At 42.6% G+C, this 26,278-nt stretch overlaps 1 protein-coding gene across 6 annotated transcripts in view; it reads left to right on the top strand.

Annotated features, from left to right (window-relative positions):
• Positions 1-26,278, top strand: part of NEDD4L (NEDD4 like E3 ubiquitin protein ligase) — a 259,415-nt gene that overhangs the window by 180,951 nt on the left and 52,186 nt on the right. For 4 of the 6 annotated variants that reach the window (XM_035101002.2, XM_060280348.1, XM_060280347.1 and 1 more), the window contains 7 exons: positions 9,420-9,481; positions 9,661-9,760; positions 11,592-11,758; positions 18,047-18,185; positions 19,934-20,110; positions 23,742-23,816; positions 25,781-25,840. In XM_035101002.2, the coding sequence (XP_034956893.1) occupies positions 9,420-9,481; positions 9,661-9,760; positions 11,592-11,758; positions 18,047-18,185; positions 19,934-20,110; positions 23,742-23,816; positions 25,781-25,840 (780 nt within the window). The remainder of the gene's footprint in view (positions 1-9,419; positions 9,482-9,660; positions 9,761-11,591; positions 11,759-18,046; positions 18,186-19,933; positions 20,111-23,741; positions 23,817-25,780; positions 25,841-26,278) is intronic. The other 2 variants (XM_035101003.2, XM_035101000.2) reach the window with 1 other exon arrangement.

Here is a 26,278-nt window from a genome sequence, read left to right as displayed (position 1 = left end):
GGAGCAATTGCAATTATTGCAAACACCAAATTATAATGAGCCGGTGCACAATTATAGATCTCTTAAGCCTGATGCAGAATTATTGTGACGTTTCTGACCTAACCAGCCTATGCATACCTGTTCCAACAGTTCCACAGCCTCCCTGGGATTTGTAGGTAGAAAACCGAGGTAGCACTGCACCAGCATATTACTGATAACCTCAGTCCAACCTGCCAAATTTCACTAATTTTACCAATTTATTTAGAATATTTATAAATCTCTTAATCAAAGAGCTGTCTCATCAGTGTACAAATGACTTTCTCCAGTGGTTTCCTGTAGATGTTAGAAAGCATAGGCGACAAGGTAGAATCCTGAAAACACATATGCCTAAGACCATCTCTCCAAGCTGATCACAGCCGCCACGTTGCATCTGTACCAATATGAATGCCAGCTATGGCTTTGATCCAAACTTAGTCATCCTTAGAAACAGATCCATCAAAATCAATGGAATTTAGTCACTATTAGCTGGTGTCCCATTGGTTTCAATGGAGCTTGTCAACGTCTTGGATGTAACCCAATATTTGAACCAGAGTTCGCAACCCCTCTGGCTGTCTTTTGACATTTGTCCATGGTGTCATAATAATAATAATAATAATAATAATAATAATAATAATAATAATAATAAAATTTCATTTATACCCCGCCCTCCCCAGTCAAAACCGGGCTCAGGGCGACTAACGCCAATAAAATTACAATAAAACATAAAAAGCAATTAATTAAAATACAGATTAAAATACAATATTAAAATTTAAAATGCAGCCTCATTTTAAGTGCGGTAGTCCATAAATCCAAGCCATGAGGGAGGAAAACACAGGGGTCAGACTAAGTCATAGTGCCATGGGCACACCCTCCTCCCCCTTACTATTGTGTGCTGCATCCATGCAAAGATACAACAAGGAGCCTTGACTTAATGCAAGATGCCAGGATCACTGTTCCAAAGCCAATAAACAGGGGAAGGGAAACACATCTGTGGTTCATAAACTGTGCCATATGAAGCCATAGTGTAGGGATCTGCAGGTACCTGGGTGGGGGCCCTTGAATTTTTATTTTGAGGGGAGGGTTTTTAAAATTTATTTCAAGGGTAGGTCCTTCTTTGGAGGGGTTTTTCTGGATGTGTGTGTGATTGGGAAAGACGCAGCTGGACAGAGAGAGGGATAGCTGCAAGTGTGACTGAGAGAGATGACTGCGGTCTGTATGCTAGGGGTGAGTGTGTTCATGTGCTGTGTGTCCACCTTCTATATTTTTCTGGGAATGCTCCCTGTTACTGGAGATCAAGGGCATTGTTCTGCATGTGTGATCAATACTGTGTGATCTCCACAATCGGAGCCAGCAGGATGTGCCAGCGTACATGAGTGGTGGTGGTGAAGCAGCAATGACTGTCCTCTCCCTAATTTTTTGTTACCGCCATGCCCCCAATGAAACCCATTTTGTAGCTGGCAGCCGCAGCACTTTCTAGGCAAGCGTTCAAACACGGGCAGATGAACACTTGGCAAACCCTGGTGTGAAAATAACCATAGTTAGAGTTAACCTTGGTGCAGATATAAAGCTACATGATAGCTTACTGCGGGAAGTGAAAGGAGGGAAGGCTTCAAGAGAGAGCCTGTGGATGCTATGGATCTTCTTAATTCTATTGGGAACATTATGCCATTTAGACAGGACCTTTTAAAGGCCGAAACCCATGGTCTGTATTGCTGCACCTTCTGTTTTCATAGTCTTGTATCAAAGTTCACATCTATTACACCGAAATAAAAGTGATGTAAAGCTTCCAGTTCTAGACCATTGCTAGAGCAGAAACAGCAAATTCACAGCCTCTGCATGTTCTGTTCTTTTTTATATGCAAGGCACATGCTTATGGACATCACTGATGCACTCACCAAGAATAAGGAAGCGTTAAAAATGTGTTAACAATCAAACATTCAAGCCTAGAACAAGGAGAATCTTTTTAAGGCCCGTCTTCGCAGTGTCAGACAGTGGCGCTGCTTTTTGAGACTCTTAACGCATTTCAGTCACTTGTCTGCGGCGTGGAAATTCTCCTTTTGCACAGCGAAACAGTCTTGCTGAAAACTGTTCAGAACTGGAAAACAGACTGTGTTCCACCCCGACAAATAAGGGTTTTCACATCAAGCTAGCCTTTTAAAGAAAGCTAGCTAAATATTTAGCTCTGCAGGAGACTCGTGGGTAGAAATGCTCTGTGGATATATCGCTTGGGAACGAGAACTGGGTGGAATGGCTGCTGAATGCTTCTCGAAGGCTATATATATATTTGCATGACTTGGTTCCTGTTGTGAATGAGTGGAAGAGGGGACCACCATAAATTTGATAAAATGGTCATGCTGTTAACTTGACAGGAAGCAGTAGAAATCCTTCTTCCTCCAGAAATACCACTTCACAGGTAGAAAATGGATACTAAAAAGATAGAGCACAGCAACTGATTTTCTCCTCTGCATCCATACCTATAAATGTCCACGCAGCTCCCCACAGTCCTGGGAGAGGGGTGTGTGTTAATGGCTAAGAGCTGTGAAATATCTATTTACGCATCCATAAGTGAGCACGTGGTGTGAGTTTTCTGACAAAACTTCCAATGCGCTAATCTCCCCCCCCTCCCAGTTTTGAGTTAGCATGTTATTTTGACTCGGCTAAGCAACACTGAAAAAAAGCATGTCCTGTCAATTTTACATGCTGTTTAAATATGTGTTGTTTTTCACCATTTGCCCAGAGTACCTTAACTGAAACATGTGATGCGGTGGGGATCATAAAAGCACACTTTTATGTCATTTCTCTCCATACTGTGTACTTGGCACTTGTCTGTCACCACATTGATGGCCGAGTGGGCAGACAAGTTAAAATGGCGAGTGTATCTCAAGAACATGGGTAGGCAAACTAAAGCCTGGGGGGGCCGGATCCAGCCCAGTTGCCTTCTAAATCTGGCCCATGGATGGTCCTGGAATCAGCATGTTTTTACATGAGTAGAATGTGTCCTTTTATTTAAAATGCATCTCTGGGTTATTTGTGGGGCATGGGAATTCATTCATTCCCCCCCCTCAAAATATAGTCCGGCCCCCCACAAGGTCTGAGGGACAGTGGACCGGCCCCATGCTGGAAAAGTTTGCTGACCCCTGCTCAAGAATCTCGGGGTGAGTGGGCAAGTGGCCAGCCCAGGTAGGCCTTCCCACTGTCTGCTTCTAGGGTCAAAAGGCCAGCTGGCTAGCCCCAGCGGGATCATCTCCTTCCAGCCGTGCCACTGCGAAGATCCATCAGCCTCTGGCTCTGACATAAATGAGTGACCCAAGCCTCCCAGACTTGGGCACACTATACTTAGCAGTGTAACTGCACAACAGATGAGGCTGAGGCTTGTGAATACATACTATTAACTACGGATTTATTAAACGTTGTTGTTGTTTAGTCATGTCCGACTCTTCGTGACCCCACGTTACTAAACATAAATCAGGACAAAGAAACATGTCGTCTCTCCTTGCCGTCTCCTCAGAGAGAGAGGCAAAAGCAATACAGCGGAAGTTCCACTCACGCCAGCAAACTGCTGGAATGTAAACAGACATGTGACACATAATAATCCCATGTCTGCAACTAAAGGTGGAATGGAAAATCCCAACACCAGTGGCTGCAGGGGAGGGGAATGAAAGTGAGAAAGTCTTTCTCCCCTTTGTCTGCCCCCTGTTGCTAAGAGAAGAAAGCCTATATTTTAAAATGCAAACTTACTTCACTTGGCGGAGAGGAACTCACTTCTGCGGCAGCAACAGAGGGAGCACAGGGATGGGCGGTGGCGGGGAGTGGTTGTTGGATGAGCTTGTAAGGGGATGGGGAGAGTTTTAGGGGGCAAGCTGTACAGAAAGTGGGGAGAGGGTTTGGGGGGGCAAAGCTGTAGGGGGAGGTTTTTTTGGGGTGAGTTGTAAAGGGAGGGGGATTGGCCGAGGGTAGTAGGTGGGCAGCAAGCAAGAGCAATAGCCCCTAATAAACATAGTATTCATACAAATGCAAAGTTTTCACTGGAAATTGCTTTTAGTAGAATACAGTGGTACCTCTACTTACGGATTTAATGCGTTCCGAATGCACATTTGTAAGTCGAAAAAAATTGTAAGTCGAATCCCATAGGAATGCATTGGGACAAAAAAATCGTAAGTAGAAGCAACCCTATATAAAAATTCATAAGTAGAAAAAATCGTATCTAAACCGCATCCAAGATGGCGGACGGAGCTCCATTCGTAAGTAGAAACATTCGTAAGTAGAGTTATTCGTAAGTAGAGGTGCCACTGTATTTGTAAGCATTTTTACGTTTGACAACTCAACTGTTGTAATAACCCTGTTGAGAGAGAGAAAACGAAGGCACTGAAAACTGTTAACAAGGTAACTTTAGCAGATTTGAAGAGCTGTGTTCATAAATACACGGCATTCACAGGGAGTCGGCTGAAAATAGCGCACACCTTTGATTTTAGATTTGACTGTTTTGCAATGCAACTTTCCCAATTTTGCTTGCATTGTATCTATCCATTATGTTACTGTTAGCAAACAATGCATTTCTTTTCTTTCTTTTTTTAAAAAGGAATTTTTTCCCAGAAAAATACAGCAGTGGAGAAGCTTGTGGGAAATGTTGTACCTCACATCAGAGATTGCAGTTTAAGAATTTTAGGCAAACGAGACTCTTTGACATAACATTATTCTATTAAAAGGAAGAAAGCGAAACATATAGTAGTTCTGTGGTAATACGTATTACTAATACTGCAGCCAGGAATTCTGTTTACTTACTTATCTGTTTCCCGTACCACAGACATGGGTGAGTAAAATGTCAGCTTTAAACCATAGGTTATGAATCTGGTTTATTAATCTCATCGGAATCTGTTTTAAGCTAGGATCCTCGGTTTGAACATAATACTCAGTAACACTTAATTCAATAAAAGCAAAATTGAATTCTTCTCACAGCTCTGTTGGAGGAGGGGTGAGTGTGTTTGAGAGAGAGAATTTTGGCTATACCCACTGGCATGTAACCCCTGATCAACCCACCCACTGTTGCTTACAGCCCTTAGGGGCAAAGCAGAAAGATTTATCTACCCATGCACTAGACCATGGTTTAGCATTTTGTGGGGACACGACCACTGAGGGCTTGTAAAGACGCCTTCCTTTCTGCAAGATCATACAAACTGATGTAGCCCTCCGCGTCTGGCTGCATATGCCTGGGCGCTGGCATGAACTGAATGTTGATTGGGATTAATAAATAGCAGAATAGATGGAGGCTTTTCACTCCTTGGGGCTGCCAGGCAGCTGTTGTGCAAGAAGGGAGCTTGCTGTTTTGAGTTTTCTCAGCTGCTTTTCTTGGGATGCTACTGTTTACCTTTGAGTTAGCGTTCCCTAAGAGGTTGGTGGCCTCTGACGGGGTCCACGGGGAAAGGGAAAATCTCATTCCCATTGTTTTCCAGTAGCAAGTATTTCTCTGTTTGGTTCCGGTCTACAGGGCTTTGTTAGTCATGTAAAATGTGCTTGCTTCGATCCATTTACAGAAATTCCCTCAAAGGTTTCCGTGTAGGCAAATGGCCATTCTCAGAGTGGATATATATTTTGGCAGGCACGTTCAGGCCAGTACTAGGGTCTGTGTGGCAGAAGAAATACTGATCTCTGCGCATAATATGCGAGCGTGCAAATTTGGGTGGCATTTTTCTTCCTAGGCAAACCATCTTACTCTGTAATGGTTCTATTGTATTATTCTCCTTTGGGCTGGAATCAGCTGCTCGGTGCTTTGATAGAAAAATCTCGAGCAGACAACCGCAGTGTCAGATCAGGCCAGAGTCCAGGTCTTTCAAAGGGTTCCCCCATCTAGCAGCGGGTAGAAATGAACAACCCCAGACTGTATTTTCACAGTTTCTGCTGCTGTGCTTGGTGTCCTGAATGCATCAAGTTCATTTTCGTCTGGGATTTTAATACGTCTTCAGTGCAGCTGTTGTAGTCCATTTGCTCTCATAATGCAGGTTTTTAAAGAAATGTCTGAGCAGTTTCATTCTTGGGTTAAGTATCGGCATTAAAAATTTACAGCGTAGTTGGAACCCTGCCAATATCCTCAATCAGCACACACCATTATATTACTATAATTAATCATTTCTGTTAAATGTACAAAGTACATTATAACACTTATCTCATTTATTCTTGCAGCAACCTTGTGAGAGACGTTGTTGGCTTAGAAAAAAAGGGGGAATAATTTTACAGGAAACATATTTCTCTTTCTACCTAGCTCACCCCTCACCCCCTGCTTTTTTATGGCTCTTGATGGTCTGCCAAACATTATTTCCCTGTATTAAACAGATTCGCTGTTCTAGATTTTTGTATGTTGTCCAGAAGCTGGCAGTCATATAGGTGTGAATTTGCCATTATCATGTATTGAAATACGTCAGCTTCTGTTCCGTTCTTTAAACAAGCCAAATAAGAATTTTCTTTTTGGCTCAGCAAGCCCTATATTAGGCCATGATTATCAATAATGACAATGAAATGCTTTTCCAGACTTCCCAAAGTGCTTCACATGCATTATCTTTCATGTATAACCTTTATGAAAACACTGTAAGATCAGTATTACTATCCTCATATTTTACACTGAATCATAACACTTTCCCATCTTCCTATACTGGCTGGCAGGACGCGGGTGGCGCTGTGGTCTAAACCACAAAGCCTAGGGCTTGCTAATCAGAAGGTCAGCAGTTCGAATCCCCATGACGGAGTGAGGTCCCTGCTCCTGACAACCTAGCAGTTCGAAAGCACTTCAAAGTGCAAGTAGATAAATAGGTACTGCTCTTGCGGGAAGGTACACAGTGTTTCCGTGCACTGCTTTGGTTTTGCCAGAAGCGGCTTAGTCATGCTGGCCACATGACCCGGAAGCTGTCTACGGACAAACGCCTGCTCCCTCGGCCTATAGAGCAAAATGAGCGCCGCAACCCCAGAGTCGTCCGCGACTGGACCTAATGGTCCTAATGGACCTAATGGTCAGGGGTACGAAAACATGTCAAAGTGCAAGTAGATAAATAGATACCGCTCTGGTGGGATAGTAAACAGTGTTTCCGTGTGCTGCTCTGGTTTGCCAGAAGCGGCTTAGTCATGCTGGCCACATGACCCGGAAGCTGTCTGCGGACAAACGCCTGCTCCCTCGGCCTATAGAGCAAAATGAGCGCTGCAACCCCAGAGTCGTCCGCGACTAGACCTAATGGTCAGGGGTACCTTTACCTTTACACTGGCTGGCAGCAACTCTCCAAGGTCTTAACTTCCCCAGACCTGCCTGGAAATACCAAGTATTGAAAATGAGATGCTCTACCAGCGTCCTCTTCTGAGGAATAGTCTTGTAGACTGTCATCACATCTCTCCCCTAAATATCTATTGATTTGTATTTGAATGTGTTTTCTATGGTGAGGAACATGCAGAGTCACATCAGTTTTAAAGATCGCATCTTTGGGTTCTAATGCTAAGGCACTTGGTGCCCATGGCAAATGCACTTAGACAAGACAGGGTTCCTGTGCATGAGTAGGTTTTTAACACACTCAGCTGAATGCGCATAGAATCTCCCTTCAGACCTGCCCTCTCAGCTCGAGATTGACTGTAGTCTAGCCGGTGTGCTCAGGGATGTTTGGGGCAGGGCTCAAGGCGGACCCTCCTTGCAGTCCCCATTCCCTGCCACCTAAGCAGGGCCATTGTCATTTGCATGTCCATAAACAGAAATCACCAGACAAGTATAAATTAAGATGCTATGTTGCTGAGAAGAAAACCTTTGTTTCCAGTTTATAAACAATATAAAAGTTCATATCAAGGTTGTAAGATTAATTAATAGTTATTTTTTAAAATGGTAATCTGAAGGTGTTTTATTCAACCAAAGAAAAGCCTGCATTCTAGGACCGGGCCAAATTCTCTGTGGTTCAGCTACACAAACACAAAGATTGTGGAGGTATCTTGATCTTGGTCGTCACGGTTTACATAGTACATTAAGAACCGTAGCATTTTGTTAGCAACTCTGCAATGAAATTCTTACCCCTGTTACAGTGCATGCTTAGCACTAATATGCATAGCTGTCAAGTTCTCCCTTTTTTTAAGGGAAATTCCCTTATGCTGAATAGGCTTCCTTGCGAGAAAAGGGAAAACTTGACAGCTATGCTAATATGTATTCTTTCCGCTTCAGAAATTGTCCATTTAATGCTTGCACAAGAACTTAATATTTCTGAGGCGGGGAACTGCTTCCATTAAAAAAACAACCTATATTTTGAATCACAAGTTCTGAGAGGGCAGTTTTTAACTGCAAAAACCCAAACTATCAAATACTCAGCTTGGTCCTTCTCCGTATATATTTAATATGACTGTTTTATCAAATCTATAACTGTCACCCCAGATGAGTAAGAAATGTCTGCAAAATTTCCTCGACAAATTTGGTTATGGCTCCAGATTATCTTGATTCTGATCGATATGACTCCTTTATCAAATCTATAGTTGTCACCCCAGATAAATAAGATATGTCTGCAGACTGTCCTCAGCAAATTTGGTTATGGCTCCACGTTGCCTTGTTTCTGATAGATGGAGACGTCAAGGAATTCAAGTCTGTCGTTTTAATCCTAGGACTGTTGACGATTGGAAAAAATGATGTGACCACTTCATTTGGAACATAAGCTTATTGTAGAGCTAGGTGGGGGAAAGTGTTTACAGTAAATACCCATTAGTTTGTGGAATAGAACAAATCATGTGGGCTATCTTAGACTTAGGAGCTAGCTCTGACTGCTAAACCAAAATAAAAAACTCCTTCAGTAGCACCTTAAAGACCAACTAAGTTTTTATTTTGGTATGAGCTTTCGTGTGCATGCACACTTCGTCAGATACACTGAAACAGAATCTGATGAAGTGTGCATGCACACGAAAGCTCATACCAAAATAAAAACTTAGTTGGTCTTTAAGGTGCTACTGAAGGAGTTTTTTTATTTTGCTTCGACTCAGACCAACACGGCTACCTACCTGTATGCTAAACCAAAAAAATTGTTTGTGCAGTTTTCAGCGCCTTCAGTTGTTGCAGTTAGCATGTTTCTTGGCACTTTGCAAATGTGCGTTCTCAAAGTTGGTGATTGGAAAACAGGCCTCTGCATGTGACTTTGACCATTGCTTCATTGAGATTAGTAGTAAACAACTTTGAGCATCTGTAACTACTTCTGCTTCCACAGCATTGATTGTTGGGATGAGCTATTAGCGGTGTTGAGAGCGACACCTGGTGGAAATGCTCGGCTAACAATACACAATGGTTGCAAGAGCGGCAGAGTTCTTTGGAATAATGTAATTTCTGTAGGTCTCCTGTTTACATTTTACTAGAGCGTGCACTCATGTGCTCGTGAGCATTAATGATTTGATTTTTGTCCCAATAGACTGAAGACCCAACCATGGAAAGGCCGTATACTTTTAAAGATTTCCTCCTCAGGCCAAGAAGGTGAGAATATGGACATATATTATAGATGAATAATATAATATAAGAATAGTAAAACATAGTATGTGTATTGTATAATTTACAGTTTACGGATAGCTTGGCAGATAGCTAAAACTAGTAAGTGCTTTTCAAGTTCAACAGGACATTATATATCCCTCCTTTTTTTACTGTTTCCTCTGTAGTCACAAATCTCGAGTAAAGGGATTTCTGAGGCTGAAGATGGCATATATGCCAAAAAACGGAGGGCAAGAAGAGGATGGTGATCAGAGGGAGGATTCTGAGGTAAACTGCTTTAAATATGAGGTTTCCAAATTTCTTTATTTCTCTGTAACTGTTGCATATGTGATAGGCATTCTGCTTTACTGATCCTATTGCTAAAAGGTATTCTTGTTATTATTTCTTTCATTTAATCGTCACTTTCCACACAAAAAGTCTCGCAGCGACTTTCAGATTCATAAAACACCTAAAGCTTACAATTGTGTAAAAACATTAACACTGGGCTGAGGTCAAAGTTTCTGTACAATATTGAGGACTTCAGCTACTCCAGATTCAGATAATTGAGCCAAGTTTGTTTTGGTATTCAACTCAGGCTCCCGTTTACAGCACAGCAGCCAGATTCTGAAGCTATTAACAAAAATGAACTTTGATGGCTGAGCTCAATTTCTGTAATGGAAAATCGTTATAGTTTTAATCAGCAGTACAGTTCTGCAAGAAAGAAGGGAGACACCGTATTCTATCAAGCACTTTGTCCCTTGAAGAAGATGGGCAGAATTTCTACATATCTAGATTTTGTTGCTAAGAGCTAATACATGATGCTCTGCTAAATCTTTGCTGCAATTTCTGTCTGTGGCTTGAGTGGGTGGTCATGCATTAGGGTGGATGTTACGTGTAAGTTTGTCATTTGCCACAAGCCAAAGAGCCCCACGCTGTTAACACATACGAAGTGTTTTATGAATCAGCCATGAGAGCTGGAACAGCTTTCTATTGAAATTGTATCTTTTCATGATATGAGTGAATCAGATACGAGCTATTTCAGTCTTTATCCCTAGTGATGACCTCGAGAACAAAGCATTGTTTTCAGTCCTAATTGAATAAATACCAATTCTGGGTTACGAAGCAAGCATAGAATTCCTTCCCATTTTGCTTTGTCACATTGCAGAATAGAGATGTTCTTTGCAGCAATATTCCAGCAATATTGGACAAACTAAAATAACTCTCTTACTCTCCAAAGTTTGACATTAAGTTTATCAAGGAAAGAAGTGCTTTGTGTTTTCGCTAAATCGCGGGAGGGGGGGGGATCAGCCTCAACCATGCTTTTTCCATCGTTTGTATTCCACTAGTGATTCTGTAAGGCTGACTTTTGAAGGTGGTTAGGAGATGGGGGCAAGTTCAGGATGTTGCAGCCCGCCTCTTTCCTTGAGAAATGGCCCCTGTATAAAAATGCCACTTCTTTTTTCCCCCATCAGCGCTATAATTGTCTATATGCTTCTAGGTCCAGTTCAAAGTGCAGTGGTACCTTGATTCTTGAACGTAATCCGTTCTGGGAGTCCTTTCGACTCCTGGAACCATTGGAAAACAAGTCGCGGCTTCCTATTGGCTGCAGGAGCTTCCTGCACTCAATCGGAAGCTGCGTCGGAAGTTCAGCTTCCAAAAAACGTTCGCAAACCGGAACACTTGCTTCCGGGTTTGTTGCATTCAGGAGCCTATTTGTCCGAGAGCCAAGCCGTTTGACAACCAAGGTACCACTGTACAGGTGATTCCCTTTAAAGCCCTACGCCATCTGCTACTGGAGTGCCTTCTTCTCCCTCATATTCTCCCTCATTCTTTAGCTCTTTATTGGGAGGTGATGCTCCTCAGTCTAGCTTTCATGGAAGCAAGATATTTGGAAGGATGGAGTGAGTCCTTGTTGAGTGCATTGGGAGAACAGCTTACCATAAACAAATGCTTGCTGTGTCGGTGCTACCAGACACCATATTTCGCTGCTACTATATTATGTGAAATTGTGACGACTGAAAGCCCTGTTGCTTCTCTTCTGTCATGCTAGAAAGTTGCATATGCTTGAATAGTTTTTTTCAAATTAATTTGCATTTTCCTCTCCCCCCCCCTTTCAAAGCATGGCTGGGAAGTGGTGGACTCCAATGATTCTCCGTCTCAACGCCAAGAGGAGTTACCGCCACCTCCCTTACCGCCTGGATGGGAAGAAAAAGTGGACAACCTTGGACGTACCTACTACGTCAACCATAATAACAGGACAACACAGTGGCACCGGCCAAGTTTAATGTAAGTGCCTGCCTTCATGCAGCGTATAATTAACTTATGATATTGAGCACTGAAAGATGTGCTCATGGTCAGTTACCTAAATGGCTTTCTAAAGTAGTAGGAAAATTAATGGTGGAAAAGCCCATCAACAGCTATTAACCATAATACAGACATAAAGGTGAAACTCGGAAAATTAGAATATCATCGAATATTAGAATATCGTTTCAGTAACGCAATTTAAAAGGTGAAACCAATATATGAGATAGATGCATGACATGCAAAGCAAAATATGTCAATGCTTTATTTGTTGTAATTGTAATTATTTGCCGTTAGGCGGGTCAATTATAAATGGAATGTAATTAATGAAATGTAATAGTGATGTTTATTTTTGTATTATTGTATCTATTTGTTTTATTTCTGTGGAATTTCCAAAAGGAAGCATTTGTAAAAATTAAAATTAAAATAAAAAATAATAAGTTGCATTACTGAAATAAATGCACTTTTCGACGATATTCTAATTTTCCGAGTTTCACCTGTACATAATTTTATTTATGTGCTGCTTCTCCACAGTTCAAACCATGCTCAAGGTGGCTTACAATGTGGGGGGGAAATACACGTTTATGACAAAAGTAGTCATAAGCAACAAATAACAACATTAAACACAAGCAAACTGAACAATACCCACATAAATTAGAAGTTCTAAAATAAAGATATAAAAAACCAACAGCAACAATCTCCCCACAACAAAGAAGCCTCAGCAACAACTTAGCCCAAGAGTATGTTCAGCAGCCTCAGCTTTTGTAGCTGGAGTCAGTCTGGGCCCGGCCCTCCCACGTCAGGTGGGAGAAGACTTGCAAGGCAGGGAGCAGGTCTTCCAGAACTAAAAGCCATAATAACTAAATGGAATCTCTGTATTCAGATTTGGTGGACAAACAGCAGCAGAGGTCTTTAGCTTTCTTGTCATGATCCTGGGTTTTCTGGAGGATTCTGACTCGTCACTGTTGAAAACAGGGCACTGGACTGAAGCTTTAAAAGTTTGTGCTTGTTCTTACTTGCAGAGCTGGTGTTTGATAGCTGAGGGGTGAAATATGAGACCCCTAAAGTAATATTTGTTGTTCAATATAATGTAAAGGAAGGAGAAGCTAGCAATTTAAATGCCATACATTTCTCTTGGCTGTATTCCATCCTTGCTTCATCAGGGAGCCTGCGCTTGTGAGACTGATACTGTAGATAGATTCATCAAACTGCTACAGTGAAGTAATGCAGACTGCTCTAGGAAGTAGCCTCATAATTGATGGTTTGTAAAATGTTTTGCGGTTGTCTAGAAACTGAAGTTCATCATTTCATAGTCACTGCTTGCATAGACAATTTAAAATTGCAGGTCATTAAAAATAGACATTATTTTACAGTGACCCGGTTTGGAAGTTTAATAAGTCAGTATATGAACAACTCTTTTGCCCATGGATGCAGATAATTCTCCTCTCTTCTTGAAAGAAAAATGAAACCTGACCCCAGCTTCTTTTAAAACTGGTAACCATAGTTTCTTGGTGCAGGTGAAACAGAAAACTGTGGTTACTTAGAGACTTGCTGGTTTGATTGCTCACTCTACAAAGGGCTGCATGCATGGGCAAAAGGCTAGTTCATATATCAGTTCATCAGTCCAAGATGTGATCATCCAAAATCGGCCTTTGTGGTGGTAAAATTAAAGTTCTTGTTGTATACAGTATCTGATAAAAGGGGCAGTTGTTTACAAAGCCTACAGTTGCACTTAGTGTAGATCTCATTGATGGTTCTGTTGCAACAGAATAACAAGGTGACACTTTCAGTTTTTTTTTTAATTTTTAAGTGTTTTATTTGGGGGGGGGGGCGACCAGAGTGCTTTGATTTACCATTAGTATACGTCTTCGGATTAGTTTACAGAGAAAAGAATTCAGCTGTATTGGCTTATGCTTTATTTTTTTTATTTTAAAAAAACTTATAAAATAATAATACAGTAAAAGTATTAAGTTAATGTCTTGTTTGACCTACTGTTATGAATGTTATTTTGCTGGTGCCTTTTCATAACAGCTTTATTTGTACTGGTGATTGCCTCTTCCATTATTCCCGCTTCACCTTCCTGAACCTAACTCACTGCTCAGCTTTCCCACAATTATTAAGGTTTAATCTGATGCACTGGCTGCAATCCCAAACACGTTTAAAGATTAAATCCAGTTTTCCGCCAGTGAGTTTTACTTGTGAGTAAAGACACATAGAATTGGATTGTTAATCCTGTTGACTCTAGTGGTCTAACATTGTGTGATTTACAACACTATTTAGAAATGAGTCCTATTGGAAATCAATGCAGCTGGCACGTAGCGTATCAATAGACTTAAATCGGAGACCTTTACATTTACTGGGTGGAATTCAGCGCCGTGCTGGGGTGAACATTGCATTCCCCTCTGTTCTCTCCCTTTAACCATTTTTGGGGTTCTCAGACGACACCCCCCCCCCAAGCTAATTTTGAGGGACACTGGAAAGCCAGTAGAGGGAAGCCCAATTGTGCAAGCCTTCTAGACTGCAGGCTTGTTTCATTATTTTGAACCAGAGCCTATCATGAACATTGCTGAGTCTCTTTAGGCTGCAGTCCTGTGTACACCTACTTATGAGTAAGTCTCACCGAACTTCATGGGGCTTGCTTCGGAGTAGACATGTGTGGGATTGACATGTAAGACACACATCTTTAGCTTAAAGGCTGCTGTATCTTGGAAGTCAACATTTCAATTTAATTACATGCCGTACAGCCTGCCTAGTTTGTTCAATGCTTCACTCTGCTGATTAGTCTTCCAAAGTTTTTCAGCGCTGTGAAATTGAAGAATGAAGAGATGGCCCCTTCAGGACATGGGGACATTTTCTCCTGGAGTTATGTTTATACAGCGGGATTTATCATATCTCATTATCTGATATTTCCCCCGTGTGGGAGTTTCCTCCATTGTACAAAGACATTTTTGATTAGAAACACAGCAGTTGGTGCTGATTTTTGCAAGTTTTACATCCATTTATAGAGCAGAGTAGCTCTGTCGTAATTTGCTTGTAGACATTTTGTGTGTATGTGTCTCAATGTTGTTTGATTTATTGGATAAAGGGGAACAATATCACTGGCACGACGTTCTGTGCCAGTCTTTTAATGAAATCTCTCCAACTGAACCAAGGACTCTCATTTCCCCACGACTAGTCCAGCATATATTTCCCATGCTTCCCATGAATCCACCATAATGAAGTTTTAGGTGCTAAAATCTGTTTAGCCCTGGCCAGAAGGAAGTAACTCTGAGTCTCACCTCTCCTACCTGACCAACAGCCATAAACACTCATCTCCATAATTGCCCTTTCCCATGTCACCTTCCCATTGATTTGGTTCCATCAAAAAGTCAATTGTCCATCCTCCTTGTCACGAAGATGAAAATAGACCAATCCCATAATAATTTGATATTTAACCTAATATCTTGCAAACCAATGCAGTTCCGGCATGCAAATGAGAAAGTTGTTCAGCTTGAGTTAGCTAGATGGAATTTTGCATTTGTTTCCCCTGTATTCTGCTTATTTCCTACTCCTTCCATTCTCAAAAAAATAATTTGAAAAATTCAAAAATCCTTTCTAATTCAAATCTTTGTGGTTATCTGTTTGTGGCCGTGAGCTCAGTGGAGCCCTTGAAGTCTTTCTATGGTGCTCATGAAGCGTCTGAGCCCCTCCCCAAAATACTACCCCCTTGATCTAGTGATTAGGGACGCGGGTGGCACTGTGGGTTAAACAACAGATCATAGGGCTTGCGGATCAGAAGGTTGGCGGTTCGAATCCCCGCGACAGGGTGAGCTTCCATTGCTCGGTCCCTGCTCCTGCCAACCTAGCAGTTCAAAAGCATGTCAAAGTGCAAGTAGATAAATAGGTACCGCTCCGGCGGGAAGGTAAACAGCGTTTCTGTGTGCTGCTCTGGTTCGCCAGAAGCGGCTCTGTAATGCTGGCCACATGAGCCAGAAGCGGTACGCCGGCTCCCTCAGCCAATAGCGAGATGAGCGCCGCAACCCCAGAGTCGTCCGTGACTGGACATAATGGTTAGGGGTCTCTTTGCCTTTGCCTTTACCTGGTCTTGTGATAATGAGGGTAGTTTATACCCTTTTCACCCTTGATAATTATGTAGAGCTGAAGCAGGACGTTGTGCAATTTTACTGGATCTGGGTTTTATCCACATCCCTGGGGAAAGTGTGCTTGCTCGTGCCTTTTCTCTTTAGGTGGGTGAGCGGCAATCCAGTGCAGGGGGGGGAGGGAAGTGACTAAAGGAGATGGCATGCCCAACACTTGCTCAGATACCCAAATGTCCCTACAGCCCTTTAAAGGTTGGCAGCCCCTGGCCGGAGTATTTTTTTTTGCCAGACGTGGAAAACAAAATGGTCTCATTAAGCTTAAGCGATGTCACAGTTAGTTTTCCCTTCCCCCCACCACTGTTTCACTGAATTATATACACATGTAATTTATGCAATCTTCTTACCTTGGTGATGGGAGTGCTTTACATGTTCACCACTGAGAAATTTTTTGAGCGTTTCTTAGAATTACCCTTCTAAAAATATGAAAAGCTTAACTTCAAATGTCATGCATAATTGAATGGGGGGGATTATCAGCTGTACTAGCATCAGGCATTAGTTTAACATCCAGTAGCGTTTCGCTTTTTGACAAGCAGCTACGTTTTCTTTCCCCTGCGACATAAATCTTGCAAGTTGGTTGTTTGTTTTTCCTTTGGATTTATAGCTGTAATTTCGGTCAAGTACTGTCTAGCTCCAACCTCCCTTGTTGCATTGTCTTTTGACGCTGCAAGTAATCCTTATTTGGGTAACTTATTTTGATAATCAGATTGTTAAAACACCAGCTCCGTTTTTCGATGAGATGGGGGAGTTGATTTATTAAACTCAAAAGAGTTTTGTTTTCTGAATATGAACAAACATGTTGGAATTTTAGGCTTCTTGATATGAAGTGGTAAAGCTGTTCTATGCTTGGTAGTGGAGTGTGTCTCCTCCCTCAAAGATCAATACTTTTAACATACAGTGTCCATTGTCTCAGCAGCTTTGCAGGGTCTCAGGAAGAGGTTCTTACTAGCCCTGTTCCATGAGGTCACTTAACTGGAGATTCCAGAACCCGGGAGTGCATGCTTGAAAAATACATTTTCAAATATTACGGTGCGGCTCCTTCCGAAATCTATGGCTCCTTTTCCTTGTTCAGGTGGAAAAGGAAGTAGTGTGGTGTTGTTGGCATCTGACCCATTCCCCATAACTTGGAACAAGCTTGTCCAACCCTTTGATGCTTTGAAGTTGTATTCAAAGAAGCCAGCTTTAGCACAGTTCAGCAACCTTTTAGCTTGTGTTAGTGGTTGTAAGGATAAGTAAACAAGTAGTCGTTCCCCACTCTCACCCCAAAGCCAAGGAGAAAAGGGGGAATTCCCAGGCAAAGGATCCCTAGGTGATTTCCATTTCAGGCGCACAATGAATTAGATTTTCAGCAGAACAATTAAAAAGCCATTTCTGTCAGTCTCCTCTGACAGAAGAATGAGCAATGGAGCTTGGGGTATCCTCTCTCGCCACATGAAATAGCTTTTCTCAGGTCACCATCACTACACAGTGAGAACTGCATCAACGGGGTTATATCCAGGAATGTAAAAGGTAAAGGTCCATTAGGTCCAGTCGCGGACGACTCTGGGCGCTCATCTCACTCTATAGACCAATGGAGCTGGCGTTTGTCCGCAGACAGTTTCCGGGTCATGTGGCCAGCATGACAAAGCCGCTTCTGGCGAACCAGAGCAGCACACAGAAACACCGTTTACCTTCCCGCCGGAGTGGTACCTATTTATCTACTTGCACTTTGACGTGCTTTCAAACTGCTAGGTTGGTAGGAGCAGGGACCGAGCAACGAGAGCTCACCTCATTGCGGGGATTCGAACCGCTGACCTTCTGATCGGCAAGCCCTAGGCTCTGTGGTGCTTTAAATACCGTACATGCTTCAGCCTGGACTCTGTTTCTTACTACAAGAACTGAAATTTGCCCTTAATGAAGTTGACTGCTTGAGACTGGCTGCAGGCTTTCTTTGCTTTGGAGTACAGAATGATCTCACTTTAATCTAGCTTGCAAGAGACCTAGGGATTGATATGAGATGCACAGAGTGGACTTTATAGGTCCCGAAACGTTGCTTTTAAATTTGGTGCTAATTTAGGTGTGCTGCCACTTAACAGGGCTCATACTTCCCCCCTCCTCCAACCTAACTCATGACTCTTTTGTCAACCTAACCTTTCAGGGATGTGGGATCCGAATCCGACAACAACATCCGGCAAATAAACCAAGAGGCGGCTCACCGGAGGTTTCGATCCAGGAGGCACATTAGCGAGGATTTGGATCCAGAAGTACCGCCCTTGGAGGGTGGAGAGCCACCTGAGGTATATGCAGGAATTAAAACTGACTTTTCAGTTCGGCGCTCTACGTGATTTTACAGAAAGACTACGTGAAATGCCTTAGGAACCGAGGCTTCCAAACACAATGTGTGTTAAAGGCAAGATTAGAAAGGTACAGCGTGGGAGATTTATGAGGGGAAGACACACATGCCTTCCTCCCATTGTGTCGTCCTTTGTTAGTATATTATTGGTTCCCAGTGACCTTCCTTAGTTAGTAAATGCAACCGAGCAATAGAGCAGCTGAATAAGACTTGGATGTTCGTATAGGCCAGGCATAGGCAAACTCGGCCCTCCAGATGCTTTGGGACTACAATTCCCATCATCCCTGACCGTTGGTCCTGTTAGCTAGGGCAGTGTTTCTCAACCTTTTTTGGGCCACGGCACACTTATTCCGTGAAAAAAATCATGAGGCACACCACCATTAAAAAAGTTAAAAAATTTAACTCTGTGCCGCCCTATATTATAATTATGACTGTAAGAAACACTTGCCAAATATTGCTTTCCGGTGGGTCAGTGTTGTGTATTGGCGGCCGCCAGGCTCGTTTGCACTGAGCTTTGGGAAAGAGGAGGAGAAATATTGCTTTCCGGCGGGTTAGCAATGCAACGTGACAATGCAAATCACCCTTCTCGTCGCCGCACGTCGCGGCACACCAGCGATTTGCATTGTCAGCTGAGCTAGGGATCATGGGAGTTGTAGTCCCAAAACATCTGGAGGGCTGAGGTTGCCAGTCTTTCTCAGCCTTGGTCTGGCTAGCTAGGGATGATGGGAGTTGTAGTCCAACAACATCTGGGGACCCAGGGGGGTGTTTACATCTTTAATGTTGATTGAAATCCTCTATATATTTACTGCTGTGGTGTAAGCCCTATTGAACTTGCTGGGATTTGCTTCTTGGTAAATATCCAAAGGATTCACAATGGCAGATTGTGGTTTTATTGTCTTAATTTGGTCCAGAAGGCACCTTAAATGTCCCGCGTCTTCCACCAACACCCACCAACTGTCAAATATTCATTTAGCCCACGGTTTAATCTAGAAGATGGAAAGAGTGGGTGGGGGAAGGCACAACTGAGAAAACTATCGCCACTTTTGCTGAGTGGAAGGGAAGTTTACTTTAATTAAACATTGTTTTTATTAGATCAAATAACGCTTGCAATTAAATAATAATAATTAAACGGCATCGCTTTTGCAAAATTCAGCTTCCAGCCTGCTGATTTCTGGCTATGGGAGTCTTCTTTCTTGACTTGATGTAAACTTGGGTCCTTGTGTGTAATCTGCTTTGTGCCTCGATAGCTTGATTTTGATAACTTGAATTCCTTTGAGGTGGGGGCTCACAATGTAACCTTGAAGGTTTGGTCTCAAATCAGGAATAGCTGGCAATTGTCCCAGTGGCTAAATGGCATAAACAGCAAGGTAGCCTGGTGGGTGGACTCACAGCATGTTTTAGAAAACCCGCTGTTTCTGAAATTTCGCGATTGCACTTCCGCTACCTGCCAGCTTCCCCCTCCCCAGCTCCCTTCTCATATCCATAGTACAGTATGTTAAGAGCAAAGCTGATTATCAAATGCTAATCACGTTTTCGGGAGACTTTTAAAGTACATATTGGTTCTCTTAAGTTCATTCGATAAGCAGCCCAGCTAAGACTGTGTGCACATTATGTGGAATGGTTGCATGGGGACGTATGGCAGGGAAGGTTGCCGTTTTGCATATTCACCGTCGATTCTATCCTTTCGTTCAGCCCTGGGAAACCATTTCAGAAGAGGTTAATGCAAGCAGCGATTCCATAAGCCTGTCCTTGCCACCCCCGCCTTCATCGCCCATCTCTCGGACCAGTCCTCAGGAGCTGTCCGATGAACTGAACAGAAGACTTCAGATCACTCCAGATTCAAATGGGGAACAACTCTCTTCTATGATTGTAAGTACCAGGAACCTCAGTGTGTACGCTGCTATCTTGGGTATGCTGCCGCCCATTCTGGCTGCTGAGATTCTTGCAAATGCTAGAAATGTTTTGCACTCGGAGATTAAGATAATCAGTTTTCCAAAGAGCTGCTGCCTTCAACACAAGAGTGCGCAAATGTGTGTGTTCTTCTTTAATTAAAATCGGACCGCTTTACAATACAGCAGGGTTGCAGTACTCTGAATATTTACTGGCGTGCAAGTCCCATTGAATCAGTAAATGTGCTGTTCAGCTGCAATCCTTAGCATGCAAACTGAATATGGAAGCAAATCCTGATGGATCTAATGGACTTCTGAGAAAGCATATTTAGAATTGGACTATTGCAGTTGTCTTTTATTTATGTGTAACTTTCAGTATGTTTTTCTGATAAATTACTACAGGTATAGCCTGGACTTTGTTGGGTCAAGTATTCAGTGGATATAAGTTGATAATTTTTGATTGGGAGCAATGTGCCAGCATGTTAGGAGTTTAGCATCTGTTCCCATAACTCAGCAGTTGCATTTAATGGTCAACGATGAATACTGGCAGGGCGACAGTATCAGTGACTGTGGATAAGGGTACTGCTAGGTTATCTATTTATTTAAAGGAAGCAATTTCAAATATTGCATATCACAGTTTAATGGGACACCTTATCAGCTTGCCTTTCATTGTTCAGGAGATAAGGAAGCTAAATATAGGAAGGTTTCATTTATGAATAACTTTGAAATATTCACCAGATATGCTCATTGGGTTCAGATACAAAGAAAAACTTGGATTACTTTAATACTTTGTGTGATTAAGTCCTGCTGAAATGACCATTTCCATACATGATTCTGTTCAGGGGCTGTTACAATATCAGAAGCAGTTAGCTGAAAGCACTTTCTCTATATGAATATAACCGTTTCTGATACTGTACGTAGGTGAAACACTGTTGGGTTTGCACAATACATTTCTTGCATGATCACTGTGGGTGTTGCAAGCTTGCCTCACAGGTGTGAATAATTTACAAGCTGTTCTCCTAATCAAGTCAATTCTGTGTCCCATCGAATGGGAGCACCTGGATATGTGATAAGCCTATCATGCGTTTTTCTGTTCCTGCTGATCATGTGATCTGCTTCTCACATGGACCTAACAATCCTGTAAAAGTGGATTAATCATTTTTGAGCAACAGACAACCCGGCTGAAATAACCCCTATCAATAATAATATTCACATACAGTGGTACCTCTACTTACGAATTGAATGCGTTCCAAACGCACATTTGTAAGTCGGAAAAAATTGTAAGTCGAATCCCATAAGAATGCATTGGGAGAAAAAAATCATAAGTAGAAAAAAATCCTATCTAAAAATTCGTAAGTAGAAAGAATCCTATCTAAACCTCATCCAAGATGGCGGACGGAGCTCCATTCGTAAGTAGAAACATTCGTAAGTAGAGTTATTCGTAAGTAGAGGTACCACTGTATAGGCTGGGTAAGATACCTCCTCTAAAACGCATTACAAACCATAACCCACACACGTCTACCACAGGAGTCTTGGTATGGAGATGTAACGCTACAGTACACACACATTGCAAAAAGGTCTTTCCAATACCTCTTAGACTTTTCAGGGAGCATCCTAGCGTTGCTAGTCCCATCAATAGGCAAGCTTGGAACACCCTAAAGCACATTAAGAGAGGATCATCCTGTCTTCCTCCCCACCCATCCTGTCTTCTGCTACGACAGGGAACAAGAGAAGAGGAGAACTATATGTGGCAGGAGCTGAAACTCTCCAGCTCTGCGAACAATAATGAAGCAAACCGTCTTTGACAGGGAAAGCTGGCTTGGGGAGTCGAGGCATCTAGAATGTTTCAGGCAGTGCCGATCACTCGGCCAAGGGTTCTTGGCATCCGTCTGTCCCGGGAGACGACGGAGGAGCCCAAGGGTGGGGAACCTTTATCGGCCCAAGGGTTGCATTTTCTTCTGGGCAGCCTTCCAGGGCTACATGCCGGTGGAAGGTGGGGACCAAAAGCAAAAAGGCAGAAAGGGCAGTGCAGAGCTAGACTTCTATCTCTATACGTTGGGTGGCATTCCAGCCGTGGCAAAAAAACAGAGATTTCTACTCCTGCACCTTTCCATCCAGAGATGCAAGAGGTGTTATCACAATGCAAGTGCAGATTCTAGCCAGGGAAAGGAACCCAAGGAGGGCACAGAACAGAGCTGGTTGAAAGTCACAAGGGCCAGATGGAGAGACTGCATTTGGCCCCCTGGCCCTGAGGTTCCCTACCCCTGCTCAGGTTTCTAGGATTTAGCCACAGCTCTCCAAGGCAGCCCTCCGAACCCTCATCATTCCTTGTGATTTGGGATGCTGCTCCCCAAGGCACACAAGAGGGCTAAATACCAGGCCAGATGCCTAGACCCTGGTTACAGTGGGAGCCTTGCAAGACATTAGGGTGTTCAAAGTACTTCATGTCCATTGGTAATCTTCACACTGCCCTGTAAGGTGCATGGATATTACTCCATTTTACTTTGTGATAGAGAGGCAGATGAAGATGCCGTATTTTTCGCTCCTTAGACGCACCTGACCAAAAGACGCACCTAATTTTTATAGGAGGAAAGGGGGAAAGCCCTGTTTTGGGGGGGATCAGCTCAAAGTTGTACAGCTTCTTTTACAAATGGGAAACGCCCCCTTTTTCAGCATCAGCTCACAGTTGTGCAGTGTTTTTGTAAAAGGGGAAAGCTCCATTTTTTGAGGATCAGCTGACAGTTGTGCAGCTTTTTTGCAAAGGGGGAATGCTCCATTTTTGAGGATCAGCTCAAAGATGTTGAGCTTACCTTGCAAAGGGAAAAAAATCCTGTTTTTATGGGGTTCAACTCACAGTTCCGCAGCTTGTTTAGGAGAGGAAAGGGAGCCATTTCTACAGTTTCCAGACAGATAATCTAATCAACCAGTCACATGTCAGCTGGGGAACACACAACAATGGGGGCCTGGGCAAGGGGGCGGGGCCGGGAAGGCAGCTAGCGTCTCTTATCTCCCTCCCTGATCTCTTGCAATCAGCTGCTGAGCGGGTTCCTTTAAACACCCTCCTCCCCTCTTGTTAGCCTTTAGCTCTTTCTTTAAAAAAAAAAAAACCCAAGCACGATCTGCTTTTTGCCCCTGGGCAATTCGGCTCCAGGGACCATGCATTCGCTCCATAAGACGCACAGAATTCCCTCTTACTTTTTAGGAGGAAAAAAGTACGTCTTATGGAGCGAAAAAACGGCAAATAAAGCCCTCTCTTTAGAAGAGTCACGTAAGTATTTCCATATTTCCCCTCCTCTTCTTCACTCAACACATTTTTGTTGAATAGCATCCAGAACAGATATCCCAACAAATGCTCTAGTTATCTTCCAGCCTCCCATTAGTCTCCTCTAACGCTATATTAATGTTGCTGGAATATTTTTCAGCTATACTTGATATTCAAGAAAGTCAGCTTTCTTGAAGTTGGTCAGCAGAAGAGGGATTTCGTTTCTGGTGATCGAACTGCAGAGGGTGGAAGAAAGAATACAATATCAAAAAGTGAATCTAATTGATTTTGAGTCAATGGGAAAATGCCAGTGTACATTTAATAATTCAGTGTGTCCTTTTTCCTTCAGCAGAGAGATCCTTCTGCAAGGTTAAGATCTTGCAGTGTGACTGATGCAGTTGCTGAGCAATCCCATTTATCACTGGTAAGCAGGATTTTCTTAATGGTTTTTTTCCCTACCTCTCTTGTATCTAATGCACTTTTGTATTTTTGATCTGCATGGGTCTGTGACACCTTCTCTTGTGGAAATCATTCCAGCTGTGACCCCAAGTTATATATTGACTGCTACAAACTTTCTTAAACCCTCTTAAGAAGGGTAGGAAGCCTAGATCCCAGAGAAGGGAGCGTTCTCAGTGCAGGTTGGAGATGATGGGATGAAACTGCATGGTGTTGGTCAAGATACTTCTCGACCAGATGATCTGAACCAGTTTTCGGGCATCCTGGGATTTAGCATGGATATTTCTCAAGAATGGATATGAGCAGGCATAGAACAGGCCACACAGTTGTATGGCTGTGGTACACATAATCTATGGCAGGATTGGTGCCCTCATGTGCTAGATATGTGAAGATACATTGAAGATGCGTATGAAGGAGAGGCCATATAAATAAAACTTGGAAACACCAGATTAGTAATTTACAGGTCTACCCCTAACCATGCTTACTCAGAAAATCACATAATTTAATGGGGGTTTCCTTTCTAGTAAGTGTGTTTAGGATTGCAACCTAAGGCTTGCAGTCCTTTCTATGCTTACCTTGGGAGTAAGCCCTCTTGAACTCAGTGGGATTTACTTCTGAGTAAACATAACTAGGATTGTGCATTGGTTTGTTTGCTTTTTTAAGTACATGCTATGGAGACCTAATATTTATATATTAATCAGGCATCATAATGTTATGATCCATGTCATTAAGTGGGGTAATTTATGTATACATTGAAATTGCATGAGGGGGAAACAGGAAAAGGTGGCAAAATTTCCTGGAAAATTGTTTTTTGTTTGCTTTGCTTTGCATACTAACTGTTTTGCTTTTAACTGTTTTGTTTTGTTTTCCTGTTTCTGTTTAACCTGCTTTCCTTTCTAAGTAGTATTCTTTCAGCTATAATCCCGAGAACTTTTTACCTTCTACTCAACATAAACATGCATAGGATTATGTTGCATGTCCAAGTCAGGCATACCTAAAACAGCTCTCCGGGTTATGGCAAGTCACATGAAAATAACTAATCATAACACCACAGGAGAACTTTTTCCAGTTTCTCTTCGTGTCAGAAACAGCTGGTCTGCATGAGAATACATTTGAGATAACTTTAACACTGGATCGTTACATATAGCAGAATGCATGGACAAGAATGAATTCTCATAGTGAATTATTTTTCTTTCAAATGTCGATTGAACTGAACACTGTCACAATGGAAGAAAACAGAAATTTAAAAAATGTGGTCAAACCCCTCTGGAAAACCTTGCTGCTGCTTTTCTTAGCGATTAAGTTCTCTTCTCTTCTTCCCCTGCCCATTGCACCCCCGTTTGCAGACACTTGCCCTTTCCGTTCCTGGTGGGGCGGTATAATTAACTGAAGATCCATTTCTTCATATTCAGCTTGATTTAAGCCTTGGCTCTCACTGATGGGGGGAAAAGAAACCTTTATTTAATCCTGAGATGTCTCAGATTCTTGGCTTAGATCATTTCTTTGTTTTCCTGCCTGGAGAAAAGGAATAGATTTAATTGTCCTACACTAGAGCAACGTTTAGCACGTTGCCTTACTTGCTGCTTCAAGTCCCCAAGGGCTTTGGGTGCAGGTGTACACATAGTTGTGTGGCATTCAATAGTATAATATTGTTCTGGAGGTTGCGGTCGAATTATGAAGTCATCTCTAGGTGGAAATGAAAACAGAAGTATTTTGGGTGCAAGTGCTGGTTGGTTCAGGCCAACACCTCATATCTGCTGTAATAAGCGACCAACCTTTTCCTTTCATTATCAGGGACTGATAGCTTCTTTGCTGACCTTTAAAGTTGATAGGGTATTTCCAAATGGGTTTTGTTTCTTCCGCAAGACATACGCATCACCTGTGACCTCCGTTCCTGACCACCCCTTAATTGTAACAATTGTTATTTAACAGCCGAGCGTCCCATCTAGGAGAGTTCGTTCTTCAACTGTCACGGGAGGTGAAGATTCAACGGTAATCATGCCTTTATCAAGCCAAATATACCCTCTTCCTATAAGCCCAGACTCTGTCCTGTCCTGTTCTTTTCTCTTCTCTTGGCTTCTCTCCAGAATGTTAGCCTTTTAGGTCTCTTGTGGACTATTCATCCCCATCCCCATCCCCCAATCTCTTTGGCTGCAGGTTGTACAGATGTCAACATTCCTTCTTGTGCCTCTTTGGTGAGATAGATCACCTTTTCCTAGCACTCACGGCGTAAGTTGTGGGTAAACAGAAAACAGACTTCTCCCTCCAGTCCCTCAGTTTATTATGCTGGGGTTGCCCCAGCCCCTCTGGATGGCTCCCAACAGAATATTAAAAACATGATAAAACATCAAACATTAAAAACTTCCCTAAAAGGGGCTGCCTTCAGATGTCTTCTAAAAGTCAGATAGTTGTTAATAAAGTTGTTCCTTG

This window comes from Zootoca vivipara, chromosome 11 (genome assembly GCF_963506605.1).
Source record: "Zootoca vivipara chromosome 11, rZooViv1.1, whole genome shotgun sequence".
In the NCBI taxonomy this organism is placed as follows: domain Eukaryota; kingdom Metazoa; phylum Chordata; class Lepidosauria; order Squamata; family Lacertidae; genus Zootoca; species Zootoca vivipara.
The sequence above is the reverse complement of the archived record's forward strand: the minus strand, read 5'-3'. Positions and strand labels throughout refer to the sequence as shown.